The sequence below is a fragment of the Pleurodeles waltl genome, chromosome 7, assembly GCF_031143425.1.
Source record: "Pleurodeles waltl isolate 20211129_DDA chromosome 7, aPleWal1.hap1.20221129, whole genome shotgun sequence".
In the NCBI taxonomy this organism is placed as follows: Eukaryota; Metazoa; Chordata; class Amphibia; order Caudata; family Salamandridae; genus Pleurodeles; species Pleurodeles waltl.
The window spans coordinates 1,539,642,207-1,539,656,933 of record NC_090446.1 but is presented as its reverse complement, the minus strand read 5'-3'; the positions used below and the strand labels follow the sequence as shown (position 1 = coordinate 1,539,656,933).

General features: G+C 44.0%; 1 protein-coding gene across 2 annotated transcripts in view; it reads right to left on the bottom strand.

The window, feature by feature from the left end:
• Window positions 1–14,727, bottom strand: part of LOC138246665 (carcinoembryonic antigen-related cell adhesion molecule 16-like) — a 207,751-nt gene that overhangs the window by 148,789 nt on the left and 44,235 nt on the right. For both annotated transcript variants that reach the window (XM_069201410.1, XM_069201411.1), the window contains exon 4: window positions 7,114–7,395. In XM_069201410.1, coding sequence (XP_069057511.1) covers window positions 7,114–7,395 — 282 coding nt within the window. The remainder of the gene's footprint in view (window positions 1–7,113; window positions 7,396–14,727) is intronic.

The window sequence follows — 14,727 nt, the reverse complement described above, 5'->3', positions numbered from 1 at the left end:
CATTGACTATAGAGCTGCAGCCAAAAAAGAGGACCTGGAGAAGGCCCTCATCCTCTATGAAGAAGAGAGGGTAGAAAATGAGGCTTCTTCAGAAGGTGAACCTGTAGAGGTATTGGTAGATGCCCTTACCCCAGAAAATGATAGGGAAGAAGGTGGAGACCATGATTGTCAGCTCTTTCCCAGACCAACTTTCACCAGTGGTAAGTGCCAGAAGTCACTCTAGCAGACCCCCCACTAGGAAGAGGGTAGGACTCCTTGAGGATATCTTGGACTTAATCCCCCTAGAGGAGAGAAAACCTGAACTTGAGGAGAGAAGACTAGCTGTAGAGAGAAGGACAGCTAAGTTAGGCCTTAGGTCCAAATTCGGTGGCAGCAATACAGACAGCAGGGAGAAGGAAGATTCTTTTGACTCTAAAATCCCTAATAGGATCATCCCTAGGCTTCATAATGGAGATGACATCAATACATAGTTTGCAGCCTTTGAGAGAGTTTGCAGAATGAGGAGAGTACCATCTCGTTACTGGGGCTCTCTACTTTGGGAGTTATTCCCAGTTGAGGGCAGAGATAGACTTCTGACACTTCCTGAGGAAGTGGTTGCGTACACACATATGAAGGAGACACTCATAGAAGGGTTTGGACTCACCACAGAAGAATATAGGATGACATTTAGGGACACCTAGAAAGGTCAGGACCAGACCTGAATGGACTTTGTGGACTGTTCAGTCAAAGCACAGGAGGGCTGGATTAAAGGCAATAAGGAGGGCACTTATGATGGGTTGTACAATGAAATCATGGAAGATCACATTCTAACTAAATGTACCACATAGAAATTGTATCAGCATATGGTTGATTCTGAATTGTCTTCTCCCAGAGAGCAGACATATGGGGCAGATCCAGGGTAGCTATAAAGACCCAGTGTGGAGATGACCATAAGAAGGTTTCACAGGCTTCCCAGCAGGGGAAAGAGGTGAGCAAAGAAAAAGATAAAAATAAGAAGTTCTCTAAAAGGCCCAAAAAGACTTCTCATGAGGGTGGGTCCTGAGATTTCTCACAATCTAAAGAAAAGGAGTATCAGGGTAAACATTGGGACCCAAAGAAGGCTTCTGGGTTGTGTCATCAGGCAGGTCATAAAAATGGAGATGCAGCATGCTCCAAAAAGTCCCCCAGTGGTGGACAATCTCAAGGGTTGGCTAGCATAGGAGTGAGGGTAGAAGTGTACTCTGGAAGGGGCAAAAAGTTACACTGAAGCTACTTTATGGTCTGTGTGGGGAGTTAATATTGAGAACCTGGCAGTCTTATCTCCAAACATGGAGAAGTACAAACAATGGCAGAAGAAAAAATGGGACTGAAATAGAGGCACTGAGGTGTACAGGTGCCAGTGTCACTATTGTGGCTGCTAGATTGGTTTCCCCAGACCAAATGTTGCCTGGTGTCAGTCACCAGTTTACCAGTCCTAACAATGAAACTAAGCTACATCCTATGGATGTATGGGGAGGGGTTACTAGCCCAAAGAAAGTGCTTGCGCCCCCTGTTGTCCCAGTAGAGAATCTGTTTGGAAATGATCTAGAGACTTCTGCTTGTGCAGAAATAAAAAGGAAGGTTCATGCAGAGATGTTGGGTCTCCCTGAGTACATGTGTGTCTCCACAAGACCACAGGCAGCACGTCAGGGAAAGAGAGTGGACTTGGATCCTGAAATATTGGACCAAGCAGCCCCCCGGCAAGAGAAAAGGCAAGACGTCTGCTAAAACAGCTTCAAAGAGTTCACAGGACCAGAGGGAGACGTCTCCAGAAGGAGATGACCCGAGGCCTGAGGAGCGAGTTACAGCTGAGGTAGCCTGTCCTGACCTGCCAGAGCTTCACAGTGCAGGGAGACCCTCCAGAGGTGTCCTATGCAAAGGGCAAATGGAATGCTCTACTCTTGAAGGCGCTGGACAACAAGTTGCAAGGCAAGAGGAGGGTGATGTCAATGGAACCCAGAGGGTTTATTGGGAGGATGAGCTTCTGTACACTGAGGCCAGGGACCACAAACTAGGGAGATTCAGGGGAGTGGTGGTCCCCCAAATATATAGAGAACTTATCCTCACATTGGCCCATGACATCCCCTTAGCTTTACATCTGGGACAAACCAAAACCTGGAACACGTTGGTTGCCCATTTTTATTGGGCCCAAGTGCCTGAAAAAGTGAAGGAGTTTTATCGCTCTTGTGTGACCTGCCAAGTCAGTAGCAACACAGGCACAAGCCCAAAGGCCCCCTTAATTCCACTGTGGATGGGAAGCCTTTTGAGAGGGTGAGGGTTAACATTGTTGGCCCCATGGACCTCAAACTGCAACTGGGAATCGCTTTATCTTAGTGGTAGCAGACCATGCCACTCGATACCCAGAGGCAACTCCTGTTATGACTGCAACTGCTCTGCAGTAGCACAGGCCATCACTGGTATCTTCAACACAGCGGGGTTTCCTAAAGAGGTAGTGTCAGACAGAGGGACAAAATTTATGTCTGTCTATCTGAAAGCCATGTGGGAAGAATTTGGGGTGAGTTACTATTTTACCACCTTCTATCGGCTTCAGACAAATTGGTTGACTGAGAGCTTCAACAAAACCCTGAAAGGCATAATAACGGAACTCTCTGACAAGCTCAGAAAGAGATGGGATGACCTGTTACCTTGCCTCTTGTTTACATACAGAGAGGTACCACAAAAGGGGGTTGAGTTCAGCCCTTTTGAACTTTTGTTTGGTCATCCTGTAAGGGGTAAATTGAGTCTTGTAAAGGAAGGATGGGAGAGGCCTCTTTAACATTCCAAGCAGGACCTAATGGACTATGTACCAGGCCTGCATTCACGCATGGTAGAGTACATGTAAAAGGCAAACATGAACCTTGAAGCCAGCCAGGAGCTTATCAAACATTGGTATGAAACGAAGACAGCACTGGTGGAGAACCAACCAGGTCAGCTGGTGTTGGAATCTGTGGCTCCAAGGGTCCTCCAAGGCAAGTGGACTAGGTCCTATTCAATTTTGGAGAAAAAGCGGGAAGTCACCTACTTGATAGACTTAGGCGCCCCCAGGAATCCTCACAGGGTTCTCATGTAAACTGTGTAAAACTCCACAAGGACAGAGCTGACATGGCCATGTTCATTGTCACTGATGAAAAATAGGCTGACTGTAGGCAAGTTCCAGGCCAGTTTATGAAGCACTTTTCTTTAACCTCTGGTCAGACAACATGGTGTACCCATGATGTGGACATGGGTGACAAACTCCCTGGAAAGAACAAAATATACAGAATGTCAGACCAAGTTTAAGCTTCCATGAAGACTGAGGGCAGAAAGATGTTAAAGCTTGGGGTAATTGAGCCTCCTAATGGCCACTCCACTAGCCCATAGGTGCTGCTCCCTCCACCTCACCCAAAACAGGTGAGAAACATGAGATGAGGTCCTTTGTGGATTACAGAGGCCTCAATGCAGTAACCAAAAATTATTCTCATCCTATCCCTAGGGCACATGAACTGATTGACAAGTTGGGTGCAGCCAAATTCATATGTGCCTTTGACATAACGTCAGGGTACTGGCAAATTGGACTCACCCAGAGAGCAAAAGAGAGGTCTGCATTTTCCACCCTAGGGTGTCACTACCAGTTAACTGCAATGTCCATTGGATTACAAAAGGCACCTGCTACCTTCCAAAAGTTGGTGACTTGAGTTCTCTCAGGCCTGGAAGGCTTTAGTCCTGCATACCTGGATGACATTACTGTCTTTAGCTCCACCTGGGAGGATCACCTGGTCCACTTGAAGGATGTATTACAGGCCCTACAGCAGGCAGGCCTAACTATCAAGGCCAGTAAGTGCTACGCAGCACAGAGTTCTGTTGTACACCTCACCATTCTGGACTGGGAATCGGTCAAAATCCAGACTCAGGTCAGGGTCTTCTTGGCTTGACTGAGTACTGTAGACTGTTTGTGAAGAATTATTGGACCCTTGTGGCTCTCTTAACTGGACCTACCTCTAAGAAACAGCCTAAAAAGGCTGTATGGACTGCAGGGTGCCAAAAGGCCTTTGACACCTGTACTCAAGGCACCTGACTATACAAAGGAGTTCCTTGTCCAGACAGACACTAATGAACATGGTATTGGGGTGGTGTTAGCACAAACAAATGATGAGGGCCAGGATCAACTAGTTGCTTATATGAGCAGACGACTCCTCCCTAGAGAGAAGCATTGGAGTGCTATTGAGAGGGAAGCCCTTGCAATAGTTTGGTACCTGAAGTAGCTGAGACCATAAATGTTTGGGACTCATCTCAAGATTCAAACCGGCCACATGCCTCTCACATGGCTGATGCAGATGAGAGGGGAGAACCCCAAACTGTTGAGGTGGTCCATTTCCCTATAGGAAACACAGATCAGGGACTGACCATTGCAATGCAGATGGCCTTTCCAGACTTTTCCACTTAGACAATAAGAACTAACAGTGTGTAGGTTAGTTGCTCATCCCTTTTTGTCTGGGACGGTCATGCAGGAAAGTCCCCCTTTATATATGGTCACCCCACACTTTTTGCCCCGCATTTTTGATGTGTATGAGCCTGTTAGTGCACTGTTAGTGCACTGGGAGCCTGCTAAACAGATCCCAGTTTCTGTGATCTCCCCCTAAATTGTTATGTCGACATGGTGATGACCTGATTGACACTCTATATATATGGGAAATTAAGTATGCAGGACTGTGCACACTGCCAGCAGGCTGACCACACCATGAGCAGCCCGGTCAGCGCATTAAAGTCTGATTTCTGCCATCATAGGAGTGTCAGAAGAAAGTGTTCTGGTAGGTAAAGGTGACCTGTTCCACCGGATATGGTCACCACAGGGGCAGATTAGCTATACAAGCTAGTTACCCATTGGCCACTAGACTCCATATCCCTAACTCCCTAAATCCAGGATCTAAGGGACACTCCCTACACCAAAACCTCAGATCTGATCGGCCAACTTCAAAGAAGGACCAGGAGGAGCTCTGCACCACCGACAACCAGACTCTGCCCATTGCAACTAAGCAAAACAGGGATACTCTGTCCCTGAGGCAAAAGACTGTGAACTGCATGAACAACCATGTCCTTAGCTAAAACTCATCACTCCCAACCAGAAGGGCACCTGTGTAAGCCAGAAGCACCATCAATCTCCTTTGGACTAGTGGCAGTAGTCTACTGCAAACTGCAGGTAAAAACACCTGCAGTATCTAAGGTTTTGCCAGCCATCGGGCCTCTAGTGGGATCATCAAAGGCCAGGTGGTCCACTGCTTTCTGGAAGTTGTAGTCCTACCTGCCTCCAAGTTTCAGGCCACTACCCCTCTTCCTCAGAACCTGGGATGTTCCCAAATGATTCCTGCACCTTTACTGCTGCCAAAACTTGTTGGTTGCAAGTCCAGTAACTAACCCCGACACTTGATGCTGCAGGTGCAGGGCACAGGGTGCAGCCTTCATCCGGCATCGGCAAACCAAGCCGAGATGAGATTTTACATCCCCTTGTCAGAATCGTCATGTAAGTGGTAAAATCAGCACCAGTATGAGTCCCGTTCAGCACCACAGACATCCAGAACAACACTGCACCTGGATGCCACGAGCCAGGTAAAAGTGAACTGACTGTCGTGATCTGGTCCTAGGGACTGAACAACCTAAGCCCAGTAAGGGTTCCATGTAATTCACTTTCTTAGAACGTTTTTGCAACCAGTGATATTTCTCACATAGACTGCTATATTTAAATGCCACTTCTGCTGTGATTTAGTGTTGCTTATAAAATATTTAACTCTGGTTCTGCTTATTCAATTGTGTTCAATTTGATGTCTAAATTAATAGAAAAATAAAATCTATTTTTATAAATTAATTATGAATTTCTTTCAAGTCATGCCATTCATCCATGTTGGTGCTCTGAAATTAACATACGTTCTTCTCAGTGACGCCTGACTGCTCTTTGCCACACTACGAGGACTAAGCTAGTGTGAATCCAAGGACAATCTTTGGGGTATTGTGATAGTATTACATGGTGAGGACTAATACACCACACCATGTCATACTCCACTTCCCTACATTCAGAGAAAGAAGACACACACGCATAGTATGGAGTATGCCTAACACACAGAATGGAGTCACACATACACAGAGTGAAGTAAAGCAGACACATAATTAATCACACATGCTAAGAACACAGCTACAAATACACAGAAAGAAGCCACACACTAATAGAATGGAGTCACACGTACACAGAATATAGCTGCACATAAACATAAAGTTGTCACAGACTCATAAAACGGAGTATCGCATACATAGAATAGAGTGCCATACACGGGATATACCTACACATACACAGAAATAAATCGCACCCTCATAAAATAGAGTAACACATACACAGAATAAAGTCAGAAATACACAGACTAGAGCTGCAGAAAGGATTCACAGACTCATAGAATGAAGTAAAACATACACAGAATTGAGTCACACATACACAGAAAGAAGTCTCACACAGTCATAGAATGGACTAAGGTGTACACAGAGTGGAGTCACAAATGGATAATTCCATACACAGTACAAAGTCACACATATACAGAACAGAGCTGCACATACACAAAAAGAAGTCACACACTCATAGAATGGAGTCACACTTGTAGTCCCCTTTTTTTCCTTTCCACCAGCCTTTTAATAGCGGGGAGCCAGCCATGGAGAGGCTGGCAGAAAGGTAACTCATGATAAGCATGGCGGTTGGCGGTGCAGTCTTCAGCACCACTGTGGCTGAGCAAGAGTTCTACCGCCACCAAACCGTCGAGATCCTTGATTGTAATCTGGTGATTGCACCGCCAGGAGTGCGGCGGTCTGACAGCCACTGCGAGTTTGGTGGTCCATGGACTGCCAACCTTGTAATTAGGCCCATAGCCTCTCTCACACACACACAATTGATTCCTACATTCACAGATCAGTGTCATACTTTCAAAGAATGGAGCCACACATGCAGAGAATGGGGGCACATGTGCATGAAATTGAGTTACTCATTTACACACAAGTGCAGCAAAGATTTACAAATACACTAAGCATAAACACAGGGGACTCTATTTCCTCACTACGCATGTGACCTTGATATGACCTCACCTTTTACCACGATTTCCAGAGGGCGGCTGGTGTTGCTGCTGACTAGGTTGTATATTCCACAGGTGTAGGCCCCACTGTCGGACATCATTAATGGATGGAAGTGCAGGAAGGGGCTGGATTCAGAGCAGGTGATCCGCTGCTGGTCACAGGTGATGTTCAGATTGTCTTTAAAAAACAAGTATCTCTCCACTGTCTGGATCCCAACATCACACTTTAAAGTAATGTTGTAGCCAGGATAGTCCAATCCGTTGATTTTGACTAAGTTTGGCTGTGAAAGAATATCTAGAAAAGCACAAAACAACACACTTATACATTCATGTTCCTCCTACAGACAGAAATACATTTTGTTGGAAATTAACATTTTTTTCTCCGTATTTCCCCAGTTTTTTGCTTCACTACCATACTTTTTATGCTGAACCCATTTCTGTTAGCTATAGAACTCTGCACCCTTCCCAGTGATAAAGTGATTGTGCCTATCCTCCCTAACATGGTAAAATTAGTATACCTCTAGTTGGCATCTAGGAGGATGTGGAAGTCTTAAATAACACTAATGGGTAAAAAACAGGTTTTGAGGCATTTTCTAAACAACAAGATATCTGTGCAGTTGTTCAGCCTCATGGGGCGACCATTCCATAACTTTATGGTATTAAGATAGAAGCTTCTACCTAGCCAGGAGGCTTGCTTAAACCTTTGCACAACCAGAACTAAACACTTTGAGACTGCAGATCTCAGATTACAAGCAGGTACATACCAAGTAAGATTACCATGAAGGTATTTGGGAGCTGTATTATTTAATGTCTTAAAGGTGATGCAAAGAGCTGTAAATTTGATTTTTTTTTCCAAAGAAAGTCCATTTAAGTCTTTTATGGCCAGTGACACCAATTAATGTTTAGGAACATTTTTCAGAAGCTGAGCCGAGGCGTTCTGTAGCATTTGTAAATTTAGCAGAAGTTTTTCCCTTATTCCTACATACAAGACAAAGTTTAGCCAAAACTAGTGCAGTGATATGGTCTTTTGAAGTTCAGTATTAATAAACTGACAAATTAACTAATTAGGCTTAGCAAAAAAAGAGGGAGGATGCTAACATATTGACCTGATCTTCAAATGCCAGTTTGCCTGTAAATTAGATGCTAAAGGTGGGCTACAGTACTCATTGTGCTCCCCATTAAAGCAGCACAGTAAAATATCTCTGATGCTTACTGCTTGTAGTGTATTTTTAAACTGTGATTTCAACCTGGCAAAATAAAGCTTTTTCCAGGCATAACCTAAGGCAGGCCCATACAGCACATAGGGCAGGGAGCATGGTATGTAAATAGTAGGATATAGGTGCTTGAGCTTTACATGTCGGAGCAACATATCCAAAGTAGTTTTAAACAGTGTCAAAGTAGCCTCCGATAGACTAGCACTGTGTTACCTTATTACATTTATTAAGTGATAACTTCAGTTTGGGAACAACTAGAGGAACCCTTCCTCCACTCATGTGAATTGTAATTTTAAATCCTCTTTAATAGTGAAGTTGTATTTTAATCAACTATTTTGCAAATGTCACTTTTAGAAAGTTTCACTGAACAATACAAAAAGTGATGGATGGAATGTTTGAATTGATCTCAGCCACTGGTGATTATTGAGGGCTATCTTATTATATTGTTATTCACACACCTCAGTTTGGACACAGCCATATGCAAATCCGTCTTGAACCTGCTCCAATAGGAGCATGGCAGTCTGAACTGCATTATTATGGACTTGGATTTGGCCAAAAGTAATTACCAGCTGCTGAGATCAATTTAAGAATTCCATCCATCATTGTTTTGTACATTTCACTTTTGCTTTCCTGTCAGTGTCCAGGGCCACATGACTGTTAATGGCTCTCCTGTATTGTTAGATATATTCCTTCTAGACATGGGACAAAAGGGCCTTGAGTGTGACAAGGGTGCGCCTCTCCTGAGCAGGATGGCCTGGGGGGTCGTACACAACTCCCCTCTGAGTTTTAAGGGGTAGTCGGAGGGCTGAACCCAGCCCCTTTCTGACTTCAGAAGTGACCCTGTCACTGGTAAATGCATCTCACACGTGGGCCTCCCTGCTCTATGTTCCACTAGCAGAGACTGGAGCTCGATCCAGATCAAAAGGAAGAACTAACCAGAACCAGTTTAGGAGTAGACAAAGGGGGTTTATCCAACCCACAGGCTGGCACCGGGTATAAAAGTGGCTACCACAGAACCTCTCATCAGAACACTCCTAAACCTGTGGAGACTCTGGAGAAGGACCGCCCTGCTGCTGAAAGCTCTGCCTGGAAACCAGGACCCAAGTGACTCCATGGGTAGCTGGCTGACTTCCTGTTTCAAATATACAGACACAAAAAGATTCTAAAGGCCTTTCACTGCAACTGCACAATGGACCAGCACTAACTGGTCTTGTCTGCACCCTGCTATTGGCCTCTGATGGAGCGAGTCCGAACCCCCAAGAAGTGCCCCCTAGGTCCTGGACACTTGGCTTGTGCTAGAGAACACTCCTCTTACCTTAGGCTGTAAGAACTTCACTCAAGGTGAAGCATCAGATGTTCAAAGCTTTTCATGCCCCAAAGAACCATATCCAGTCTCCTTGTGAACACAAATGGTCTTAACCTTGACTGCTGTGGAAACTGTATCCGACTGCCAGTAAGACCTGCCTGGATCAATACCTCAAACCTCACCAAACAGAGCTTTTCTCATGCCGGTGTGAAGTTCCTATCAAGGCCTAGGACTTAAGCACACCGCGATCGATGACCCCTCTCCTGATCCAGTCTGGAACCTCACCCGCTGATGATCTCATTAAAGAGAGCTACACATGAACAGGATTAAGAAGGTAAACGTCTCAGTGGGCCGCACCTGGTCTTCTACCCTACAGGTGCTTTATCAGGGTCAGCTGTATTGGGTTTGTCTCAGCCCAATCTTTTGATGCTATTTTCACTTTACATTTTTTAAACTCATAATTCCAGTTTTTCTGATTGGATTTTTGTTATTTTGGTATCAATTTATTTATTAAAACATGATCTAATTGTTCTGAATAGGTTTGGGATTTTTCTTGCCCTGTTTTTTTACTTCAATTCTGTCTGAAGTGCTGCATAAATACTTTACACATTTCCTCTCAGTTAAGCTTGACTGCTTTGTGCCAAGCTACCAGAGGGGAAGCACAGGTTCTGACCTTTATGGCTCGCCCCGACAAGGATTGTGATTATTACTTGAGTGGGGCTCTCACTCCTCCCAACTAATAACCCACATTCTTACACACTGGATAAAAGAACACAGCATCCAAGAGGTCTGAATGATCCATTGGAAAAGTGTTGCTTCCTTTGATCTGTCATTGTATGGATTTGAATGATATTCTTTATATTTTTCTCTTAGGTTTGGATCCTTAATGTGAACATAATGGTATGATAAACCGAGAGTATAAATCTAATTACCCATGATGATTTACCTTGTATTTTCCATTATATTTTCATTAGTTCTTCCGTGGGTCATGAAGCTTTAAGTCAATATAGAAATATGACAGGCTTTTTGTTATGTTCACAGTCTTTCAGGCTGAACCTCCCTCACACTCCTTTGTAACTAAATAGCTTCTTTCATACTAGATTGTGAATAATGATAATGAGAAAACATCCTTCATATACACGCCTACACATTTCTTGAACTAACTTTGCAAACCTTTGTTTATTTATAAGACCCTAGCGCCACCTTGTGCCACATTAACATCATTTTGTTTTACACTACTGTGGCCCAACGAGGCTAAACTACTCGTGCCATATTTACAAAGTGGCGCAGTGCATGCATTGTGCCACTTTGTAACCCGATTGTGCTACATTGTGCCTCCACCTTTAGTGATGTCACCTGTTTCTTTCCACTTTGAGAGATGTTGAGCTTTACTAATTTTTACATTTGGGTTTAATAACAACCTTATGTTTCCCCTAGAGGATTGCCTCTTTAAACCAGACAGTCTAGGAGACTCACACCATACCACCACATGACTTTGCGTACATTATTAGAAGTTCTTTTTACTTTCCTATTGTGTTCCAGCAGATGCAGTGGACTGCACATGCAAGAACTCTTGAGAGGACTTTGGTTTATAAGTTACACCAAATGCATCCATGTGCACTACAGGTGGGGATCACAATGAATACCTGTTGCTTTCCTATTACACATATATGGGAGTTTCACTTTGGTAACATAGGATCATTCATTGGCCTTATGCTTCATCTTCCACCATGAGTGAATTATCCCATTTGCTCTTTCTTTGAAACATGATATGTCTTAAACTTTGTATTTGGGTTTAGCTGACTCTTACACTTCCATAAGAAGCTGCCATTTTTAATATGACGCTAGATTTCACAACACACTCCATGTAACCCTCACCAGTCTACCACTTGACATCACTGTAAATAATCTGGGTATAATGTGAAGGGGTAAGAACCCATCCTAAATGTTAATCACAGTTCTTGTCAAGATGAACCCCAAAAATCACCAAAATAAACCCATACCTCATCCCCTGGTAGCTACGGCACAGAGCAGACAGGCTTTACTTAGAGGCAATATGTAAAGTATTTATGCAAGACAATATAAATTGTAAACTAATTTAGAAAAGTAGAGTAAAATGTAATACACAAAATTACACTAAAATGACTAAATTCAATACATAGAATCAGAGATATGAATTTTTAACATTTTAATTAAAAATAGCAAAAAGCACAAAGCCCCATCCTCAGGTATCTGGTTGCTTTAGATCGGTTCAAAGTAAAAACTTAAGGCCGACCACCATGGATTATTGATCAAATAAAGGAACACGACTTGTTGCATGGAAAATTTACCATCTGACTTAGCAACATTTATTGAGAAAAAGTGGTCATCAATGAATCTTACGTGGAACAAGCTGCAAGCTGGATCCAAAGAGTGGCTTGATGACAGCGGGCTGCTGGTGTAGTCATCAACCAAGGTGACAAAGATCTGAGTGGATGAAGTCCTGCACCCAGGAAGGCCTCAGCATCAACTGGATGCTTCTCCTCATCAGTGCAGGTGAACCCTTCCATGTTTTTTGAAGTTGGTGTTCCTTCAGCAGGGCAAACTGGCAAGTTGAGGCTTATTCAGGGGGAAAGTCCATTGGAAGCTATTTGAGTCCCTGAGGCTCAAACAGGAAAGCACCCAACTTTAAAGTTACTTCTGGGGTCCTGGGTTCACAGCAAGCAGGTCCAGTATTCCTTCAGACAGCAGGACACTACTACATCTGATTCTTCACAGGTCCAGGAGTGTTCTAATGAGAGGTTCTGTGGTTGCTTCTTTTATGTCCAGTGTAAGCCTATGGGTTAGGGGCACCCCCTTTGTATAACTTTCTAATCCTTTTCTGGCCAGTTCTTCTGCTCTTACTGGGCTTGGGGCCTGCATGGCTAGAGAGACAAAAGGGATGCAGGCTTATGTGTGAACGTCATCTGCCAATGACAGAGTAGGAATCCCTTGAAGCTCAGGAAGGGGCCGGGCCCATTGTGTTAGGGGAAGAAAGCCCCTCCCCACATCCAGAGCCTTTTGTCCAATTTTTTGGAGCAATGCACATGTTACCACTGGGTATCAATCAGGGGTCAGATGATTGCTGAGTATTGACAGGAAAGCCATTTGGTTTTAGGCATGAAAATGTCAACTTTCTAAAAGTCAATCAATCAATCAATCAGGACAGGCCAGCTCAACTAGATAATGTATCTATTTAGAACCCTAAAAATAGTTAAGCTTTTTAAACAATTATTTATACATCTGAGGACAGCTCTGTCATGCAATGAGCCTCTTAATTACTTTAAAACAACTTCAGCCCCATTACAGATGTATGTATGATCCTGGTGATAGTTCAACAATATTAGACCTTGGTAACTACTCAGTGCATACTTGTATAACTACAGCGGTAGCTCAACTAGGCACAGTGTCTATCTGTGAACTAGGACTAGATCAACTACTCACAACATCTGCAGGGTATAACTCAACTACATAAAACATTTATTGATATCCCTAGATGTAGCTAACAATCATAGAACATTTGTTTATGCCCCTAGGACCACCTAAACAATCTTCATCATGTATTTTAAATTAATGAGCTATAGGCCCTCATTACGAGGCTGGCGGTCTAGGGAGCGCCAACCTTGCGATGACAGGCGGACCACTGCCCAGGCACCTTGGGCAGACGGCGGTCTCAGTTGTACTCAGCCATGGCAGCCCTCACCTCAGTGCCGCCGTGCTGATTACAACTCAGCTTTTCTCCAGCCTTTCCATGGTGATCACACTCCCATGGAAAGGCTGGTGGAAAGCCAGTGGTGGGAGCCACAGGGGGGCCCCTGTACTGCCCATGCCAAGGGCATCAACAGTGCAGGGCCCCCCCTGCCCAGGATCATCGGAATGCGCACTGTCAACTTTGCAGACAGTGCGCATTCCGATAGTGCTGGTGTGCTACTGTATTGGCCTCAGCTCCCTTAAGGAAGCTGACACCAATACTATAACACTGTTCCCGCCGGGCAGCCTGGCGGGAACCTCGCAATACAATGTTCCCATCCGTCAGCCCTGCAGGAACATTATATTACATGCGGGCGGGGAGCTGCTGGCATGGCGGCGGCAGCCTACCCATGAGTTTGGCAGTAGGCTCGTCCAACCGCCAAACTCAAAATCAGGCCCATAAACTGTGGATAGATCTACCATTCTATACAAACCTGTCTATTGTCTTGGGAATATCTCAATCATATCATCTGTTTAGTTAAACCAGACAAATAGCTCCATCATATACAAAGGGCCTGATTACAACTTTGGAGGAGGTGGTAATCCGTCCCAAAAGTGACGGATATACCACCAGCCGTATTACGAGTTCCATAGGATTTAATGGACTCGTAATACGGCTGGTGGTATATCCCTCACTTTACCGTCACTTTTGGGACGGATTAACACCTCCTCCAAAGTTGTAATCAGTCCCAATATCTGCTTGCGACAGAAAGAAAGAACAGGATTCACTAGATAAAGAGCTCTGTCAATTAACCAGGGTATGTTCAAAGTCAATAAAACATTTATACATAAATACGTCAGAGCTCATTTACATATATATTCCGACTATAATCTTTGGCTTAGATCAACTGCCTAAACCCCCTTCTATAACTGGGAGATATCTCACCTGCGTAGAGTGCCTAAAAAACTTGGAAAGCTCAGCTGCATGTAAAGTGCTTGAAATACTCCGGATAGATTAGCATAAAACAGTATTAATACCTGTGGTTCTGTAATCTCTGTGCTAACAGTAGTCTCTATTTTCTTTTTTATCAGCAGCTTGTGATGTACTGAGACATTGATTATATAGATAACACTTCAGAACTCGAGTATTATAAGTTAATACAGTTGAATGCTGACGTCACAGTGCCTGCCTACTGCCAGAGCTTGCACCCAAGGCAAAAGAAAGGTCAGGTCACGAGCAGCTGTTTAAAGCAGCAAAAATGAAATGTCACTTTTCTTTCTTCCGCTCTACATTCTAGCTTAAAGTAACTAGTAGATTGGTTCTACATGTTTTGGACTACTGCAGTTTTTTTTAAACTGGTTTCTGATATAATTTTACAACAAATATCGAAAAAATGTT